This window comes from Nasonia vitripennis, chromosome 1, assembly GCF_009193385.2.
Source record: "Nasonia vitripennis strain AsymCx chromosome 1, Nvit_psr_1.1, whole genome shotgun sequence".
Lineage (NCBI taxonomy): Eukaryota > Metazoa > Arthropoda > Insecta > Hymenoptera > Pteromalidae > Nasonia > Nasonia vitripennis.
The window spans coordinates 28,505,587-28,526,888 of NC_045757.1; the positions used below are offsets into that span (position 1 = coordinate 28,505,587).

Sequence of the window (21,302 nt, forward strand, 5' to 3'; positions counted from 1 at the left end):
AGTACTAAGTTAATAAGGCTTAAAATGATGTCGAATGATTTATCAATTCATAAATGAATGCACTATACGATCGGTAAAGTAGAGTGCTGTAAACCGACTCATCGTGAAGCCAACCGCGCAACATATGAACAACGACGTTCTCATGATTGCGATTTGCAATCGAAGCTGACCAGTACAGCAATCCTGCCGCGATGATAACCGCAGTATTTTAAAGTGTGAAACTGTTGTCCCGATATTATAAGAATAATGCATATACGTTGCATAGCTTATCGCAGCTGGTTATGCCCCGCTAACAGCGCGCGCATCGCCGAGAAAGCGAGAGAAAAAATGAGACCAGTTCACTCGTGAGTTCGGCCCCACCATACAGTTGGACGGCCGAATCGAGCTCGTTGTATAGATCTCTTAGGCTAAGAATATGGGCGAATCTGTGCTTGTGAATACGCGCTCTGGGCGGCTGCGCGGTTCGATCGCTACGAGTATTGAAGGTTTCGACTACTGCACTTTCAAGGGTATACCTTACGCCAAACCACCAGTTGGCGAACTCAGATTCAAGGTGAGTGAATTTTTGGCCTATTGGAATTTCGAGAGATTCTTCAAGTCGACTCTCGCTATGACCGACGTGGACGTTTGGTGAAACAAGTATACACTGAAGTAGAGAAGGAAAGAGAGAGAGAGAGAGAGAGAGAGAGAGAGAGAGAGAGAGAGAGAGAAGAGGAGAGAGAGAGATAGAGGTAGAGAGAAAGGAAGAAAGTGGGAGTAGAGAGTTCGTTTGACTTATAGGAAAGGAGACGTCTTCGGACGGTCACAGTAAGAGTAATGTTTTGTACCTAAATGATTTGAAATTTGAAACGTTTTTTTCGGTAGCTTATTTATTTACAATTATACATTTTATTTTGTTTGCAACAAATCAACAAATAATTATTAGTCACTAATCGAATTATCTATAGATAATCTTTTTTTTAATATAATTTCAAAAAAGCTTTATAAAGCTTCTTTGAAGTTGTTAAAAAAAATGTTTTAATGATCGTTCAATAGTTTTTGTTATATTCAATGTGTTATCAAAATAATTACAATAAGGAAATATTAAAATCACGATGACTTATGCTTTTATGATCAATAAAACGCTCATCATTCCAACGCGATTTTTTTCAGTCTCGTTTCTTTATACGAACGAGTATAGTGACTTGAAATATTTTCCATTAATGCCAAAGACATAGGCAAATAGAGGAAAACATTAATAGATTATTTTAAATGCTTATTAAGTGCACATAATTAAAATTATCAATTTAAATGTTACCCAAGGTTTCTGGAGTATCTTCCTTCTACGTAATTAAATTGGAGGATTTCAGTTAAAAGTCGATTGACCGCATGATAACCTTATCAACGTTAATTAGAAGCAATATAAGTAGCGCGCACAGATCGGTTTTAAGTAAAATAAATGATAAGAGAATAAAAAATAATAAAGCATGCGCTCAAAGTGAAGACGTGGAGCGAAATTTTTTCAACGTTAATCGATCGTAATGAGACTTTAATTGCTCGTCCCGAAAACCGAAGTATGTTTAAACGTGGCAATTATCAAAAATGAATAATTGCAGGACCCAGTTCCAGCCGAGCCATGGTCAGGCGTGAGGGATGCAACGGAATACGGGACCATTTGCGGCCAATACGACTACGTGTCCCGAGCGCTGCAGGGCAGCGACGACTGCCTCTACCTCAACGTTTACGTTCGATCCATCAGGCCCGAAACTCGACTACCTGTTATGGTCTGGATCCACGGCGGAGCTTTCATGTTCGGCTCGGCAGATGATTTTCTCTATGGACCCGATTACCTTCTTAAGAAAGATATCGTCCTTGTCACCTGTAATTACAGGGTCGGCGTTTTGGGTGAGTAAACACGTGCGGATAATAATGCGCAAATGAGTTGTGCTTAATAAAAAAGTTTCCTTATAGCGAATCTGCAGTGAGAGTTCGGTATGCGATCGGTGGGCTAATATTAAATATTTATTATTTGGTTGTACGAATATTAAAATTGAATTATTAAGCTTTTTACGCAAAATATTTTTACGAAATAAAAGTTATTATAATACTAACGTTGCATTAAACTTCGTCGAAATTGAAATTATTATTTGTTTTGCAGGATTTCTCAATTTTGAAGACGAAGTAGCACCAGGAAATCAGGGACTCAAAGACCAAATAATGGTTTTGAAATGGGTACAAGAAAATATCGCGAACTTTGGCGGCGATGCGAATAACGTTACATTATTTGGAGAAAGCGCAGGTGCTTCGTCTGTGCACTATATAGCACTTTCTGATTTGTCGAGAGGTAAACTTTTATGTATTTTATATAATCAAATTTACGAAGTTTATTATTTCAAAATATTTGACATGAAAAATTTATCGAAAATTACCAGGTCTCTTTCATAAAACTATCCTACAAAGCGGTGTTTCCTGCAATACATGGGCTTGCACTTCAAACAAAAGTACTGCATATAAAATAGCTGAAGTTTTGGGAGGTAACTCAAAAGATCCGAAGGAATTAGTAAGCTTCTTGCGGTCGATCAAATGCCATAAATTGGTCGAAGCTCAGGAACTGATTCGACTACCAGAAGTAAAAACATTGACTTCAAAAAATCACGATATGATTATACAACTGGAATTAAAATTACTAATTTTATTTTAGGAAAAACTTAGATGTGTTTTTCCATTTGGTCCAGGAAAAGATGATAAATCTAAGACGCCACTTATGCCCGTACATCCATCAGAGGCAACAAAAAAAGTTGTTCATGTGCCTATGATCATAGGATGTAACAGTAGAGAAGGATTCTTTAGTTTGCCAGGTATTTGAGAGAAAAAACTGAGTTTTAAATACTAATGAGGAACCAATTCTTAATAATAATTCATTACTACACAGGCATAAAACAACAACATTTTAACCAATTAGACAGTAATTTTGAAAACTATTTGACTGATGTGACTAAAGAGATGATAAGAAAAAACAACATTACGCCAGAAGGCTTAAAACGTCTGTACTATGGCAGCGAAAAAATATGCGAAGAAAATAAAGAAAAATTTGTTGATATGTATACGGATTTACAATTCGTTGAAGGCATACATAGAGTGGTAAAAGCTCAAGTTAAAAGAAGCTCTGCTCCTACCTATTTTTATCGTTTCACATATGACAAAGATTTTTCTCTTACCAAGTCGTACACAAATACTACACTACCAGGTTAACATTTTCTTTGACAAATGATTTTTTGTGAAAACTAGATTTTTAGCAATCATTAAAAATAAAAATGAAATGTCATTTTAGGTGCTTCCCATTTTGACGAAGTGCAGTACTTATTTAATATGCAATTTTATGAAATTTTGGACGTAAAACGACCGGAACCCGGATCAACTGGCCATAGAATAATGGAACAAATGGTAGAAATGTGGGTCAACTTTGCAAAATGCGGGTACGTTAATATACATTTTTTTTCCAATAAAAAATGTTACTTTTATGTTTAAATTAATAACACAACTCTTATTTTGGAATCGTAATGCAGAAGTCCAACACCAGTGCTGAATAATTTAATAACTACTTACTGGCTACCGGTAACAAACGAGAAAATCTTTCGTACTTTAAATATCGGTGACGATTTACGGATGGAAAGCACAGTTAATCTAAAAGAACGTTTCCGCTACGGAATACACATGAAAAATAAACTTTGAAAATTCCAATTTTTGGTAGTTAATTCGTAGGTAGAGGTATTACTTAATATTGTGATAAGATTGTTTGTGCGTTGATAGACAATTTATTTTTATAGCTCGACAGCGTTTTTGTAAATATTAAATTAAATTAAACAGTGTTACAAAACAAATATTTTTGTATTTTATATTTTATAAATAATGTTTTAACTTATATATAAATAAACTGAAGTTTGCTAAAACTTTAAATAATAATAATGAATAATAAAAGATAATTAATACAACATCTACTATTATGTATATTCGCGTAAATGAATTGCAATTTTTTCCAAAAATAGCATTCATGCAACGCATCCTCTTCATCCAATAACAAAATAAAGATTTTATTCCAAGATCTTAAGTGCTCGAAATCGTAAAAAGAACTTCACGCAAACATGAATTTGATAATTATACAATGAATGCAAACGTTCCACTGTATTCAAATGTCTTGCGACTGACCTCTCAGGTAGTCAACTAAGGCATGAGGCAAACTTCAAAAGTTTAGTTCATCGGCATCGTTCAAAATGAAAAAGCCTGTTGTGAAAACTACTTGCGGCCGATTACGCGGTTCGATTCAGAAAAGTATTGAAGATTACGAGTATTGTGCTTTTAAAGGTATACCGTACGCAGAGCCACCAATTGGAGAACTCCGATTTCAAGTAAGTCACGTATCAATTGGAAAATGCTAAAATTAAAACATATGCATGTAGTAGAGTTTTATATATAATTAAAATAATAAAACAGTAAAACAATATCGCGGTGCTCCCGACGGTACAGTGTATAAAACTTATACTTGCCATCGGGACGATAACTCACCCCTTGATTTTGAAAATTGAAAAAAGTGCGATTAAAACTCGTACTCTTAGTATTTCACCGGCTCAATGTTATTGACAAGTTGATGATTCATTCAAGAATCAATAGATTTAAAATTTGAATAGTGAACGAAATTTCAGGATCCTCGGCCGCCTAAATCATGGGAAGGTGTAAAGGAGGCAACCGAGTTCGGGCCTTGTTGTGCTCAGTACGATCAATTCAGACGGCTTTACGACGGCTCCGATGATTGTCTATATTTAAACGTGTATACCAAGTCGCTTAAGCCAAAAACGCGTCTTCCCGTCATGATGTTTATTCATGGTGGCGCGTTCACTTTTGGATGTGGGGATGACATGTTTTATGGACCCGATTATTTACTCAAAAGGGACATAGTTTTAGTAACGATAAATTACAGACTTGGAGTTCTAGGTAAGTAAAAATACGAAAATTCTACATTAGATATGTTCTACTTACGATTTGACCAGAAACTTTCTCTTGCAAAAGGCTTTTTAAACTTGGAAGATGAAATCGCGCCAGGCAACCAAGGTTTCAAAGATCAAGTTATGGCTTTAAAGTGGATTCAATCTAATATCATCAATTTCGGAGGAGATCCTGATAATGTAACAGTCTTTGGCGAAAGCTCGGGAGGGGCATCCGCTAATTATTTAGGCTTGTCCCCAATGTCAAAAAGTATGAAGTTACTTGTACAATTTTTTGTAAAGTAGAAAACATTATTAATTACAACTGCCATGAATATTGATTAATTGCAGATCTTTTCCACAAAGCGATTTCTCAAAGTGGCGTAGCTTTAAATACGTGGGCATCAACGCCAAGTCCAAAACAATATGCTTATAAGCTATGCAAAAGCTTGGGTCGAGAGATACACGATTCCCAAGAGATAATTGAATTTTTAAGGTCGATCGACTGTCTCGAACTAGCTAAGGTGTCAGAAAAAATAAGAACAAAAGAGGTGTGCATGACTGTCTAAATCTTCATAACATTGCTAACGCATTATAAATGTCTATTTATAGCAAAAGTTTTAAATAATTTAGATAATATTTAATAATCTTTTGGTGTCAATACGCAAACTAAAATTGTTTTCTTCAATGAAAACGGCATAATACACTTTATGCGTCGATTTTTATCATGAATTAATCATCAATATCTTAGGAAAAAAAGCAATTGCTATACCCTTTTGGACCAGGAGTCGATGACAAATCAGAAAATCCTTTCTTAACAGAACCTATATCGGAAGCGGCAAAGCGAGGAATGGACATACCTTATCTTGCAGGATACAATAACCGAGAAGGAATCTATTCTTTAGCAGGTAGAAATCATATTTCTGCTAACGTAAACATACAGTGGGGTACCATGATTACAAACACATAAATGTTTTCAGGATTACAGGGTACTCCTTTGGAAGAGTATGATAACAATTTTCCAAAGTACCTGCATCCACATCTTCTCGATTTGTTGAAAAAATATAACTTAACGCCAGATGGCTTAAAAGTACTTTACAATTGTCACGTACTGACTCGTGATAACTATGCCGAGAAGTTTGCCGATTTATTAGGAGACATGTACATTGTGGAAGGATTGCATCGAACGATTGCATTACAAGTTTTGAACAAGCGCGCGCCAGTGTATTTTTACAAATTTACATATGACAAAGGCATCTCATTTACAAAACTTATGATAAATAGCATAATGAGTGGCAAGTAAAAAGAAATACTTTAAATTTTATTTTTAAACGAAAATATTTTTTAGCTCTCAAAATTATCGTTGTCGAATTAGAATAGCACTCTTATGTCAAATTTTTAACCTTAGGCGCTTCTCATTTTGACGAACTTCCTCATCTGTTTGTCATGAGATTCTGTGAGACTCTGGGTATTGAGTCGCTGCAAAAAGGAACTACTGCTTACAGAATAATGGAGCAAATGACCGAAATGTGGACTAATTTTGCTAAATATGGGTAAATTTGAATTCATAGATTGTCAAATTTTCTAAGGCCAATACTAATTTTTATTTTACAAATTTAGGAGACCTACACCAGATACGTCGAAATTAATACCAATAAAGTGGGCACCAGTAACAAATCCTACACTTTTGCGTTACATGAATATAGGTCATGAGTTGATGATGGATGGTATGCTTAATGTAGAGCAGCGTTTGTGTCGCGGTAGACCTATGAAAAACAAATTATAAAAGTATATCGAGAGATATGCTTACTTAATAATAACAATGTAATAGTAGGTGTGAGAGGGTGCGTAAATCATTCCATTTACACATCTGATAATGTAAATATAGTTTTTCATCATATAAATGCATATTATTGATTACTGTCTTTTTTAAATTTTTGGCATACTTCTACCATTCGTCCTTTCGTGTGCAAATGTTTGCTTTGTTTGCTTGAGGAGGAATAAATTGTTTAGAATACATCATCATGTGGGCACTAGGCATTCTGGGCAAGTATGTATGACGCGCTAAGACAGTTCAGTGTGAAAGCAGAAGTTCAAAATAGCGAGGAAATAGAAAGAATTTTTCCGAGAATTTTCTGGTCTTTAGCACCAGCTTTCCTGATACACAGCACGCAAGGCCTCTGACGAGCGAAGCGTAGAAAAGGGGTAGGGTAAAACGGTAGGGTAAGCGGCAAATATCGGAGAAATTACACACCTTAGTTTTCTACATTTTTATTGACAGCAATAATACGATCGGTGTTTTTGTAATTATTCACACACCACGCATTATTTTCTAAAACTCTATACCTGAGGCTCTTTGTAATTTTAATAATTCACAGATGGCGCAAAAGTATATGATTGATTTTACTTATTTTTGCTTGGTATCATAGCATTAAACAATGTTGACATTTTTTTATGTGATAATCAATTTTTTATATGAAATAAAACTCTATTCTAAAACTATTGGAAAAATGTGTAGCACTAACAGTTGCTTATCTTTTTTAATATCACACAAAAATCAAAACAGCTACTATTTCAAGAATCAAAACAAGTTATTTGCAGTTAAAGAGTCAGACTTGATAGGCTATCTAAAAACACCAATCCTCACACATTACAACGTTTATATAAGGGTAAGATGGTCTGTTATCAGTTCTACAGTTTGACTTGAGATGTCTGCGGTGGCCGGACCAGAAGTGAAGACAAGAAATGGAAACCTTCGTGGTCTAAAGCAAACAAGTATTGAGGGTTTCGATTTTTACTCATTTAAAGGGATTCCTTATGCTAAACCACCTGTTGGCGAGCTTAGATTTAAGGTTCGTAAATTACAAATATACTACAAACACGAATTGCACATTACAATACGACATTAATCATGACAAAAAAATGAGATTTCGAAAATCGTTATAAAACAATAACGTAATGATAACATACCAAATGATCTTTAATCATGATTCGAAAAATAAAATAAAATATTTTAATTCGATTTGATCTGCATTCCCGGTTAATTAATTAACAACAGCTTGCGATTTATTATATAATAGTAAAAAAAATACATATAAAATTAAAGTGTGTATGACAATAAGTAAAACATAATCTGCGATTAATACTGCCACGTTATCTTACCTTGTCCGAATTGCAACTCACCGTCAGTAGCTAAATATAATCTTCTGTTTACCTCCTATACATTTCGAAATATAAAATATATATTTTGATTGTATGCACTTTTTCTTCTTTTTCTTTTTCTACCGTTAAATCTAGATTAGAAATGACCAAATATGAAATTTATTCAAACATAAAAAACTTATTTTGCAGTTTTACATTGAAAATAAAAAAACAATTAAATACAACTAATTTTTGATAAAAAGCATTTTAAAATTTAGATTTGTTTTTTATAGTGAAGATTTATCAACCTAATTGATACATGACCTTTGACACTTTTCGTTTAAAATGAAGTAAAGTTTCCTTCATCACTCTTTCTCTGATAATATTCAGTAACTATAGAAATAATTTGTTATCTCAGATTTTTAATGCTACGTGTATCCAATTTTAAAAACATTTAAATGCATTGCTAATTATTAGATAAAATCAAGTTTGTCTTGTAACATTGATTAATTTAAAGATCGATTTATCATTTCCATTCATTAAAGTATTCAAAGTCAAGAGTCGTATCTTTACAAGATATTATGTGTATATATAAAAAACAACTTATAGGATCCGGTTCCGATCGAACCATGGAAAGGTACACGAGACGCAACAGAATTTGGACCAATGGCTGCGCAGTTCGATATAGTATCGAAAATCACGGACGGTTCAGACGACTGTTTATATTTAAATGTTTACACGAAGACCTTAGATACAAATGAACGACGTCCAGTTATGGTTTACATTCACGGAGGCGGATTCATATTCGGATCGGGCAACGACTTCTTTTATGGACCTGATTATTTGATGAGAAAAGATATTGTGCTAGTAACAATAAACTACAGACTTGGAGTATTGGGTAAGTAAAATCATACACTTGTACAAATATATATATATATATATATATATATATATATATATATATATATATATATATATATATATATATATATATATATATATATATCGCCAACATAAAACAAATAAATATGAACTATATATTTTCCACAGGTTTCTTGAATTTGGAGCATGAAATTGCGCCAGGAAATTCTGGTCTCAAAGACCAGGTTTTGGCTCTAAAGTGGGTGCGCGACAATATTGGAAGCTTTGTTGGTGATCCCGATAACGTGACCATTTTTGGAGAAAGTGCAGGAGGCGCTTCAGTACATTATCTGACTGTTTCGCCATTGGCGAAAGGTTTTGTTTAATATTTCTTTATTATATTTTGCGAAACATAAACTTATCAATCGAATATTTCAGGTCTGTTTCACAAGGCGATTTCTCAAAGTGGAGTTTTCGTGAACCCGTGGGCGGCCGTACCCGGAGATCCAAAAAAGAAAGCTTACAAACTTTGCGAACTGCTGGGAAAGAAAACTACCGATCCAGTTGAAATAGTCAATTTGCTGCGAACAGTCGATGCCTCGAAATTAATCGAACTCCAGGAAAAAATTCAAGGCGAAGAAGTACTTCGAAATTTCATATCATTCCTGGCAAAATTTAAAAATAATCGATTAACATTTTTAATCTGTGCGTGTTCAGATAAAGAAGAACTTGTTGAGTGCCTTCGCTCCAGGTATCGATGACAAATCACCAAATCCTTTCATGCCATTCTCGCGAGAAGTCGCTGTTGAACACGCAGCCCATGTGCCTTATCTCATCGGATACAATGATCGCGAGGGGACGTTTTTGTACAAAAGTAATTACTCGCATAATTTATTCTCTTTCAATCTTGATATTTATATCACAGCTCATAAAGATATTTTACAGTTTTCGAAGATGCGGACTACGAAGATAAAAATGTGAACTTCGAAGATTACGTTCATCCTCACGTTTCGGAAATGCTCAAGAGGAACAAACTGAATGCAAACGATTTGAAACGCTTGTACTTCAAAAAAGAGAAGATAAGCAAAGATACTGCTCTGAAATTCGTAGATCTGATGAGTGATGTGTATTTCGTCGAAGGAATTCACAGAGTGGCTAAGGTACAAGCAGAACGCAACTCTGCATCTACGTATTTGTATCAATTTACATACGACCAAGGACCCAACTTCACCAAAGGGATGTTCAACAGTGATATATCTGGTACACATTTAATTCTTTCCCGTATAATCCGGCATAACATATATTTTCAATCTACTCACACGTTGGCTTATTCTAACTCTCAGGATCAACGCACATGGACGAGCTGATCTATCTGTTCAGTATGAAGTTTCACGAAGCTCTCGACATGGAACCCATTAAAAAAGTTTCGCCTCATTTCAGAGTAATGGAACAGATAGTAGAAATGTGGACCAACTTCGCTAAATACGGGTATGTAAAGTTACACTTCATGCTTCGTCGATTAATTGATCCTTTCATCCGATTTGATGATTTGGTTTCCTGTACAGGCGACCAACACCTGTCCTCACCGAGCTTCTACCAGTGCACTGGTTGCCACTGACCGATGGCACGGTTCTTCGTTACCTAAACATTGGGGAAGAGCTGCGCATGGAAAAGGTTCTAAACGTCGAGGAACGTTATGCTTACAAGGTGAAGCGCCATCACCAAACTTATAATCACTGAACTCGCAAGAAAAGATAGCATGCGTTTACAGAGAAATCACGTTTATTTATCCTCTTTTATTACCATTGTATAATAAAAACAAAATCAGACTTCCAAAAGTACTGTACTCACTTATGATTTCCAATCGAGCGGTCGCCTCGGTCCTCCCGACGTCGTTCTCGAGCGTCACCCTGTAAAGGCCGGCGTCTTCGAGCGTCACCTCGGCGATTTCGAGGATCCTTACGTCGTCCTTCTCCTTGATGCTGATGCGGGCGCTCGAGGTGACGGAAATGCCATCTTTGTCCCAAGCACACCAGGGCACCGGGTATCCGGCCACAGCACACTGGAAACGCACGGTCTCGCCCTCCTCGGCTACGCGGTTGTGCGGTATCGTGTAGAACTTGGGCGGACAGATTTTGGGCTTGCGACGAATGCTGCCCGCCGAGTCGATGCGTCGCGGAAGATTCATGGCTTTCAGTTCTCGTCCACCTGTACCAGAGTTTGTTTTGATTCAGAGCTGTTCATTGTTACGTAAGTATCGTCTCAAGGTTCTTTTATCGAGTCTCATCGAGATTATCGAGTCTCATCGAGATTATCGAGTCTCATCGAGATTATCGAGTCTTATTTTAGATTAGAGGTGCAGGAGAAATGATCGATTTTATCGGATAAGAATTTGCTCATCAGCGTTATATAAGTCAAAGCGAACTCACGTGAAATGTTGGGAGATAAACTTCTGACAGGTGTCGACCTGGGTGTAGATCTTGGAGTAGAGTTAGCCGAAAGAAGTCCCTGTGGTCTCGTGAGAAGCGGTTGGCTAAGCACATTTTCCTTGCCTTCAGGAACTGAAATTCAAAACGATCAACACCTCCACATCACTCAACGCAACGATCGTCAATAATCACGCACGTCAATCAGTGCATAATTATAATAACAGTAATAATCATAACCCAAGACAATGAGTGTATGCGGAATCAGCTCCGGAAGTCTCCTTATGCAGTTCAATACACCGAAGCTGCCGCCGATTCTGATTCATTAGTCGTTAACCATATACTCATCTCTCATTAACATTCCACCGTGCGACGTTTACACCTATACAGCCAAGATTGACGCGCGAACGAGTGTCTCCCGGATAATTCACGATTTTCATCACGTCCCAATGTGCGTAAAATCGAGCAGCTCGTTGTAGTAGTTCGCGTGTCGATGATGAAGCTACAACTCATTAATGCTCGCATGCCACAGGGTCGAGTCGTTCACAAGGCCTGGAGGGCGATTTGAATTTCGCGCGCGTGCAAGTTTATATTAATACTAACTTCATGCAGCGCTTGAGTTATTTTTTAATATCTAAGCTGTTTGCAGATGCATATAACTTACCGTCAACAACTAGGCAAGCGGAGGTGAAAGCTTTGCCCAATTCGTTCGTGGCAACGCATGTGTATTCGCCTTCGTCCTCGGGATAAACGTGACGGATGATAAGTTTCGCGGTTTCACCATCGAACTCGGCCGAGAAATCTCCGTCCAACGCCAGAGGCTGCGATCAATACAAAGCGCACAGTCTGTTATTATTGCACCAAGTGGTGCGATGCATATACTTATCTAAACGTGTTCGGCATACCTTTCCAGATTTTTCCCATCTGATATTTGGTGGTTCCGAAGGTGCGTACACTTTGCATTCCAGAGTTACGGCGTCTCCGTCGCAGCAGCGGATGTTTTTCAGTTCGGATTTTATCGTTGGAACACTCACGATGTTTCTGTAAACGTTGATTATTTTATTTATTGGAACGAAACGATCGTTAGATTTTGATCGATTTTCGAAAAATACGAACCCTTGCTTGACGCTGCTGTGGTCGGTGCTGTCGCTCCTGCCTTGTCCTGAAATTTACGAAACGATCGTGCACTATACTTTATGACAATAATAGAAAATAATCAACGGAAAATTCTAAGTAAAAAAATTGACGCACGATCTTTTTCTCAGCTCTGATGAGACAAAAAATAAAAGTGAACGGCTCCTCCTCAAAACCCCGGCAACGTAAACTGTGACAAGTCACATGGTATACATACCTTTAGCATAAATCTGCAGTGATATCACGGCCTTCGCCTCGCCGTGTTCGTTCCTGGCGAGGACCGAGTACGTACCCGTGTAGTCGAGCTTCGCATGGGGAATTTCCAGGCTGTACTGGGGACCGGCTCCAATGCGCCGGAAGTAAGCCGCGTCGCGGTAGTAGTCTGGCTGCAATCATAAAATGCGAACGAGCCTTTGCATTTCAACAGTGTATGTATGAGCATATCATTCGGTGCATTTATGCATGATGTGAATTTTTCTTTGATCGGCTGATTGTGTGCGATATGCGACGGAGTGTTTTAGTAGAATACGGATAAAGGTGCTTGGAAATTCAATAATGATTAATAAACTTTCTTAAGGAGAAATTTTGAAGATTGATTCAAAAAGTGACAATCTTGTATATTATATTTTAAAAAAGAAGAGAATTATTGTGTATCCATACGCGCGATTTATCGTAGTAAGTTGTAGCTACTTTCTGGTTCATCAATCCCTATATAGCAAGCAATTATAATGGTTGAATTGAATAGGCGTTTGAACTTTACTCTAATTCGACAAAATATTAATTACGCGCCGTGTACATTCAAGAATGTCATATCAATACCACCTGAAACTCTGCGCGTAAAGATCGAGAGGTCGTTCTGATAACTCCCCATCTCGATATATTACGAATTTCACATTTTAACGCCTCCAGTAATCTCTACACGATCTCCGCCAAAACTTTTTTCGCGCCGTCTAATGTGTGAACCAGCTTTATAAATATGCACGCGAGATACCGGTATTTTCTGCATCGGACTCGAGCGAGACGACAGTTTGAAAAAAATGAACGATTGCGAAATCTGGTCTAGGCGCGCGAGGGATATACACACTTTCTTCGCCGATATTTAGATAAGGCCTGCAGTGAGCGAGGCGGGCGCTTTATAAATAGTGCAAATTTACACGGCGCGCCGCGCGCAAGAGTGTCGACTCTTTACGAGCCTGTAACGAAACTTCGCAAAGCATGAAACGAACGCGTTTGTGCATGGACGTGCCTTACGAGGCGAGTCCGTTGGGGCGTATTTGTTTGTCGCACGCTGTGCGCGTATAGCTGCATTAAATCACATATGGAACTTTTATTTATGAGGTATGATTTTGTTAGTTGTTCGAAAAAAATCGAATTTTTTCTAGCTTTTATTTTGTGTTCGCAAATAGCTCTTTAATTGCACGGAGTTAACGCCATCGTTGTAAAAGTTTTATGGTAAAAATGAGCTATGCGCCGAGAACATTGCACAAAATACTGGTTTGGCGAGAATAACATAATCATAGGTTTCCACGAAACTAGTCTCAAATACGGGCTAATTTTCATTACTTCAATTTCATTCATCTATGATGAAAAAACACTGCCGACCGATTTGGATTTCACAATAAGAATACATGGTTATTATTATAAATAATTATTATTTTTACAATGTATGCTTTTCAACTCGCAATTAATTTATTTTTTTAAGGGAAACTTTAAAGTTGTAATGAAATTTGATGTAAAAAGTGTTTGACGCCCTCATGCAAATTTATTTACTCTTAAGCAAATAAAAGTGTACGAGACATGCGTGTATTTTCTTAAGCATTAACAAAAACCATCCAAGCGATACGATAACTTTAATTAATTGTTTATATACAAAGATAATGACTGATAGATATACGAGACGTTATCATATAGGTACGTTCATTTACTCATGATATCTATTAGTCACTCCTACGCAAATTGTACGCCAATTAGATTTTAACTGATCTCCCATTCATTCGTTGTATTTACAGTCTTAAGGCGAAAACGTTTATACTAAAATCACTTATGCGACAACTGTTTCTACACATAGAATCAAATCTGCGCTTATTGTACATCATCAAATAAATAACACCTATATACACTCCTCGACTCACACACTCGCGGAAGACTCTCCATCGTTCTTGGCATTCACTCTTCCCTTCCAGCCTCCATCAGCTCACTCCACACTTACTCAACTTATGAATTCTCTCGCGCAACGACTCCCTCGAAAGATAAACCTCTCGGCGAGAAAGCCCGATCGATCAGCAGCCGCTGAAAAATCCTTCGCATCCTCTTCGCGATGCAAAAAAAATCGAAGAAGAACCAACGACGATGAGCCGATGCTCGAGAGAGAGATAAAAAAAAAACGAAACTTCCCGACGACAGTATGAGCTGCTGCCGGCGTCGCCCATATAGGGAGCGAAAGTGAGCCAGACTCGCGGCCCGCTTTTTTGGCGCACGTATGCTGTAGATGGGCGAGAGATAAAAATCGCGCGGCGCCGCGCTTTTCCCGATCGATTTTCCCGACGTGACATAATCTCCGAGCCTCGCGAAAAGTGACAGGCTTTTCAACGGCAATTAAGGCTTCTAAGCTGCCCTCTTGTTCGCCGCGAGCGGGATGATTGTTTCTCGGAATATTTAAGGTGCGCTTTTTAAGGAGTCACCAGTTTTATTTCACGCTCTCGTGTGCTTTTTTGCGGATCGGCTGATTGAATAAGAAGGCGAGAGGGCAATTAATTTAATTATGATATACTTTGGGTGTTGAGCAATAGCCGGACCTAATATGAACCTTTGTTGTTGCTCTGGTGAGTACGGATGGAATATTAAAAGAGTTTACTTTTTTTAGAATTTGAAATTCAGGTGCTAAGTATTTTTCAAGTTAAAGCATTATAAGGAACAAATTTTTGATGAACTAATTGTCATATTGATTCCTTACGAGGAATATTTGTAAAGGTTCTTTATATAGTAATTAACGATTAGTTGATAATGTTAACAGAATATCTACAGACAGTTTTTTTTTTCATCACCCGCATGATTAAAGTATCTTACGAAATGTGCAGGAATGTTACTAAGATAAACCGGAATTCATGAACTCTGCGTGTATCTCAAATTGATTCGATTAACTTTCTTGACAAAAAAAAAGCTAAATAATACAAGCTGATAATTAAAAGACCACTATTGCGCAATAAATGATTAGTCTCTTCCATATCAGACATCATCCCGCTGTCTAAGCGCTTTCTTTCTTTCATTATTGACAAAGCATAGAGCATTCAAACAAAGAAATGTGCGTAATGAAATCGGTATAATTTTCAGGGGCGAGTAAACATTGTGTCGTCGAGGCGAGAATCGTATAAGTGTAACAAGGTGACTCACGCACTGCATCAACGCAATAAAATTATATCTTTTATTCCAGGCCAAAAAATTCTCCCTGCCCAAACTCAATGATAATGCCTCGAATAAAGATCCTCACCGTCTACCATTATTGGCTTTACGCGTCGGGCACTAACTATTTATGGTATCGAAATTTACCATTTAACAAACATTCGTTACTCGATTCCTGTCGTTAGCCATAACAATGCAATTAAATCTTACGGCTGCGACCAGCTAACGCACTATTTTTTCTCTCTAGAATACGGCGCGTTCAATTATATATCGAACTTTGATTCGATTTTATCTAAGTCACGTAACTTTTATAATTCGCGCTCGATTTCCTTTTTTACGCAATTCAAACTACAATTTTTCCATAAGACCGATTCAACGATTTCTTCCTTGAATATACGCCAACAAAAACCCTGCATAATGAAGTAAGTACCTCAAACAACCGATTTCTCACAATTACTCCAACGATTATACGATCGAGGACAATACATTCATCAAACATAATGAAAATATCATGTTCCCCCGATCCACGACTGTCACATTTCTCGGCTGCTCGAAAAAACAAAGATACGTCCACGCACTCGCGACAGACGCGTCGACCGCAAAATTGATGCGATCTGACCGAGCGTCGTCGGCAAAAAGCTTCAAAGCCGTCGCTGCTGCTACAAAGATAAGAGAAAGAGTCAGAGAGAGAAAGAGAGAGAGAGAAGAAAAATAGATCCGCTGCATCCGTTATGTGTACGCAAGCTCTGCAGGATCGCGGCTAATTGAGTTCCGTGGATGACTCATCGAGTATCGGTTTCGCCGGCTAAAAACGTCTTTCTTGGTTTTCTTCTCGCGAGCCGATGGCCCTCGCGCCTCGTGTACGCGGCTTGACTCGGGAATCGCGGAATCCAAATACGTCGTCGTGTGTTATAAGAGCGAGACTTTTGCTCGTGTTTATGTATGTATAAGAGAAGTGTGAGCGCAAAATTTTTTTATCACTATTAGCTGGGATGGAGTTTTCTTTGTTGAAGTTGATTGAATATTAAGGAGGCGATATTATTGGTTGCGTGAAATGGAACAATCGGATCGAAGCTTGCGATTTAGTGATTCATTGGTTTTGGATTTTTTCTGCTGAAGAGAAACAATGGATGATAAATCAAATTAGAGATATCATTATTATGTGAAGCTTGTAGTGTTCGATGTGACCTATAATTAATGACATAATTGCATCGACTAAGTCTTACAAGAGAACTGTGTACAAACACTTGCTGAAGAAATTGAATGGATAGAGTTTTTATCTTACGGAGCATCTCGACACTTTAAGCATTAGCGAGAAACCAATAAATTTACTTGAAGGCATTATTTAAGAATAATCTGATAGAGAATGTACTAGTTTTTCATCAATGAAATATTTGATCGGTAAATAAAATGGGCGACACTGCATGTGAACTTTAGTTTAAAAATTAGTACAGCATTTTAATTTAGCTTATTCATTCAGTTGATTTTATTATAATGGCAAATAATTATCTCATAGTATTTGATTACAGGATTAACTGTTCATAATTGACTAAGAAAACGAAGAAAAGACTATGCCTGATATAACTTAACTATTGTCTACTTTACTTGCGCTTAGTACTTAATTGGTTTGTGGGTAAGACATTTCTATTTCCCATAAATTCCGGAATCAATTTGATGGACATTTTAAATTGAACATTGAAACTTATGTAGCTTCACAAAGTAGGCAACGACAAAGATTTATGTAAGCATTGTTTAGGTGTTATCTTTTGTTCGATATAAATCAAATGTAATTGATTCAATAAAATTATACTATTAAATACGAGTTTTCCAACATATTTGCATGAACTTGAAACTTTTACAACGACTATAATTCACGGCTGGTTGCCAAACAATAACTTAAGAATTAAACATCAAAGTATCATTAGGTATTCTTCCGTTTATCCAAAAAAGGTTGTATCATTTGTTTATACGATGTATCTTCAGCGTTTCTATTCTATAATACACTTCTTGACTGGAACGATGTCACAATCTAAAAGCTCCGATTTAGATGTATATTAAGTACATAAAATATCGCGAGAAAGCCACGCAACGCATCATTTGCTATGTCAGCGAGTTTAAAGCGCCAATTGTTTCGTAGGTGTGACAAAACTAGTTTTACAGGAGTATCGCTGTACCAATCATCAGAATCGCTTAGCAACTTTGTACGTGTCAAAAATATGTTTTCGCCATGTATCTCTTGCTGATTTATATGATCTGGATTCTAGAATTTAAGAATGCAGTTGCCATACATTATATCCTGACAAATTGCATTATAAATTATTTGAAGTAAATTTTTAAATTGTATCTTTTCTTTGCATAACTATAGATCGTATTTTTATCGATTTTAAAAGATTGCTTAGCAAACAAAATATTATTTGCCAATCGCAGAGTTTAGCTGCATTTTTAAACTTTTTTTAAATTTCCTGAAACTTTATTTCTTTGATTATACTAAGACCGCCAATAAAATTAGTGAATAGGAATGGCTATGAAAATTGACCATATGAATAAAAAAATCATCAACACCACAAACTTGCTCAACTTACTCAGTGATACAATCCCTAAAGTCCTAATCCATCATCCTAAAGCACTCGATCTCCTCCCAAAGGATCCTCCCAACAACACCACAATCGCACGTCCGCATCCGAATCTCACACCGAAAAATCCCACTCAACGAGTCTCCAAAATCTCGCGATCGCACAAAATCGTGTTTGTCGGAAAATCGAAAATAAAAAAAACGTCACAACAACAACCACAACAAACAACCCGGAGAGACGCGCTGAGCGAGCCACACTCTTGTGTGGGCGAGACGACAGTGAGCACGAGATTGTACCGCCGCTGCTCTCGTTACGCGTTTCTCTCTCGCGGCTTCTCCTCCTCCTTCTCCTTCTCTTCCCTTATTCTAGGCACACGACGAGTTAAAGTAACCGAGACAGGATTGCCGAGCTCTCCGATTTTGGTGGGGGGAGTGGGTGACACCTTTGTTGCGCGGCTATCAGTACGGGCAGAAAATTTTTTTTAAGGTTCTGGGCGTTGCCCTTGTGCCAATAAGAGCCTGTTTGGACTAATGTATTTAAATCGCGTCTGTTATAATATCCATTATTTGATGATGGATTGATCGATCATATTCTGTGTAGGTATAACCCTTTATTCGTCGGCACTAAACTGTCGTACGCCATAAATGTATCGATCAAAAGTGCCGGTTCGTTGCAGATTGTTAGTTTGCGACGTGTTATTTGTCCGATCGATCAATCATTTTCCAAGAAATTTTCGCGTGCACTAGTTATTGACACATAATTCCAGGGCTACTATATATGTATGTTTCACGAAATATGAGGAAAATAGTTATGCAAATAAGCTTGCGTTTTTCAGGCGTACAAAACCACGTGAAATTGCACTGGAGGTGTGCACTGTTAGTAAACACGATGAAATGAACATTTTTAGAAAAACTCCTTTTTTTACTAGGATTTTGCACGTAGGTTTGATGCAAAATACGTAAATAAGAAAAACGATATGCCACGCTATACAATACAGCATCATATGCATGAATGTATAGTCGTAAAACAAAAGATTTTTGAACATGTTATTTCCCTGTCACTAGTACTCTAAGTCTCTGGCCTCGTCTCTGGCAATAGAACATAGGTGGCGCATAGACACTTTTCTATTTCCCTTATTGCAATCCGCGCGCAGAATGTAAATACGGGCCTATATGTCAAAATTTCCCTGTTGAGTCTTTATGTCGGGGCTGCTCATGCTATAAGATATACAAACCAAACTGTCCAATTCTATATTTTTATATAATGCATGAAATACAAAATAATATTCAGTTAAGCAGGTTCGATACCAAAATGAAAATGCTTAAAATATTTTGAAAACAATTAAAATCTGTTAACAAACATGTTATATGCCTACTGGTAAAACATCAGATAGATCGACAATAGGCTCTTATACACAGGCTCTTATGGAATAACTTTAAAAATGATAGAAACACTTAGAGTGCGATAACTTAAAAATGATAAGAAGGGAATAAAAAAACTTGGCAAAGCATCAGGAAACCATTTATAAACATGTACCCAAAATTGTAGAACGATTGACAACAGCGATTCCGTGTACTGAGCAAAAACGTAAATAAAAGCATTAGCTGGTGGGGCTGTGAGCGGGACTGCAGCGCGGGGAGCGTCTCTCTTTTTCCCCGCAAGCCCGGAGCTATCGAACCTCCTTAAATATACGACTGCACATGATGATAGGCCTAATAAGAACTAAATTCAAATTCGATATGGTAATATTCCATTTCATTAAATTAACATAAAATCCAATAAAGAAATGGATTAGTCATCGATCTCATACAATTGATTGACAATTGACCAAACCTCCAAAACTTTCAAATACACATTCCTCAACGCGACCGTTCACACCTTATTCCCCATACATCACTGCTCGAATCTCGTATTGAAAAAAATAACCCGTGATATAATAACGAATCAATTAACCTTCCACTTCGAGTATATACAGCTTACAGGCATTTAACTAACAGTAATATTTCGCCTTGCGTGTAAATAATCGATTCGCTCCGACACACAACATTCTCTCCCTGATCTCTAACGAGAAGAGGAAAAAATCATTGACTCATCGATTTATGATAAGCCAATAAAGGACGTTCGAAACCATCTACAGCGTTATTCGATTCCATTACACGCTCTTCCTCCGTCTCTGTTCTCGTCTCCCCCTCGTATTTTTTTTCTCATCCGGCTTTTTAACTCGCTCGAGAAAAGGAAAACACGAGGCATGACTCGCCGGAGGATATCCATCGACAATTATCGGAGTTTAATTGAGTTACGCGATGACAGCCAGTTAGTTTCTGTTTTACTTCGATTGTGAGAAATTCGCCGTATTGAGAAGTCGGCTCGAAAAAAAGAAGCTTTTGTATAAAGCTTCATCATCGCTAACATGTATTATTTACGTTGTATATACCGACCTTCCGAAAGTCTCGATTGTAGTAATATTTGTCGAGTGGCGGGTGGTGCTAAAAACGTCGCCAGTCGCGCTTTTGAAAAGAAAGTCCGACTCCTTTGTGCACTCTCACTTATCCCCCATAACAAACAACTTGCGTAAGAATTTAAAATCACAAGCGCAAGGTTCTGTTATTATCTAAATTTATGTAGACACACGCAAGTGCTTGATCGCCGCGAGCAGTTCATCGAGAATTAGGCGCACGACGTTGTACCGTTGGATTATACGTTATAGACCCTGGCTCGCGAGGTAAATTATTCAGCAGGTTTTTCGCGTTATAATATGCACACGGCGAATCGGACAATATTTATCTCGAGTCCCGAGGGTATGAGGCGTT

At 37.4% G+C, this 21,302-nt stretch overlaps 4 protein-coding genes across 8 annotated transcripts in view; 3 read left to right on the top strand and 1 right to left on the bottom strand.

The window, feature by feature from the left end:
• Window positions 1-21,302, bottom strand: part of LOC100118487 (titin homolog) — a 98,083-nt gene that overhangs the window by 36,624 nt on the left and 40,157 nt on the right. For all 5 annotated transcript variants that reach the window (XM_031933620.2, XM_031933621.2, XM_031933618.2 and 2 more), the window contains 6 exons: window positions 12,738-12,906; window positions 12,503-12,548; window positions 12,292-12,427; window positions 12,051-12,207; window positions 11,390-11,521; window positions 10,812-11,168 (listed from right to left, as the gene is read on the bottom strand). In XM_031933620.2, the coding sequence (XP_031789480.1) occupies window positions 10,812-11,168; window positions 11,390-11,521; window positions 12,051-12,207; window positions 12,292-12,427; window positions 12,503-12,548; window positions 12,738-12,906 (997 nt within the window). The remainder of the gene's footprint in view (window positions 1-10,811; window positions 11,169-11,389; window positions 11,522-12,050; window positions 12,208-12,291; window positions 12,428-12,502; window positions 12,549-12,737; window positions 12,907-21,302) is intronic.
• On the top strand, window positions 174-3,967 carry CCE-A9 (carboxylesterase clade A, member 9). Its single transcript, NM_001172480.1, is given in 8 exon segments — window positions 174-553; window positions 1,596-1,884; window positions 2,138-2,323; window positions 2,412-2,608; window positions 2,681-2,837; window positions 2,912-3,226; window positions 3,311-3,455; window positions 3,546-3,967. Coding segments are annotated over 8 exon segments (1,593 nt in total). The 5' UTR covers window positions 174-415; the 3' UTR covers window positions 3,712-3,967.
• Window positions 4,064-6,876, top strand: LOC100679752 (esterase B1). Its single transcript, XM_003427695.5, has 8 exons — window positions 4,064-4,385; window positions 4,680-4,968; window positions 5,044-5,229; window positions 5,310-5,509; window positions 5,710-5,866; window positions 5,939-6,253; window positions 6,367-6,511; window positions 6,579-6,876. Exons 1-8 carry the CDS (start codon window positions 4,251-4,253, stop codon window positions 6,742-6,744), a joined length of 1,593 nt encoding a protein of 530 aa, XP_003427743.2. The 5' UTR covers window positions 4,064-4,250; the 3' UTR covers window positions 6,745-6,876.
• Window positions 7,649-10,798, top strand: CCE-A8 (carboxylesterase clade A, member 8). Its single transcript, NM_001172479.1, is given in 8 exon segments — window positions 7,649-7,810; window positions 8,709-8,997; window positions 9,150-9,335; window positions 9,399-9,601; window positions 9,678-9,834; window positions 9,906-10,220; window positions 10,304-10,448; window positions 10,526-10,798. Coding segments are annotated over 8 exon segments (1,614 nt in total). The 5' UTR covers window positions 7,649-7,666; the 3' UTR covers window positions 10,701-10,798.

Coding starts and splice junctions, on each gene's coding strand:
- LOC100679752 (XM_003427695.5), top strand. CDS start 4,251: ATGAAAAAGCCTGTTGTGAAAACTACTTGCGGCCGATTACGCGGTTCG. Junction 5,510..5,709: donor AAAAAATAAGAACAAAAGAG/GTGTGCATGACT, acceptor TCAATATCTTAG/GAAAAAAAGCAATTGCTATA. Junction 6,512..6,578: donor ACTAATTTTGCTAAATATGG/GTAAATTTGAAT, acceptor TTACAAATTTAG/GAGACCTACACCAGATACGT.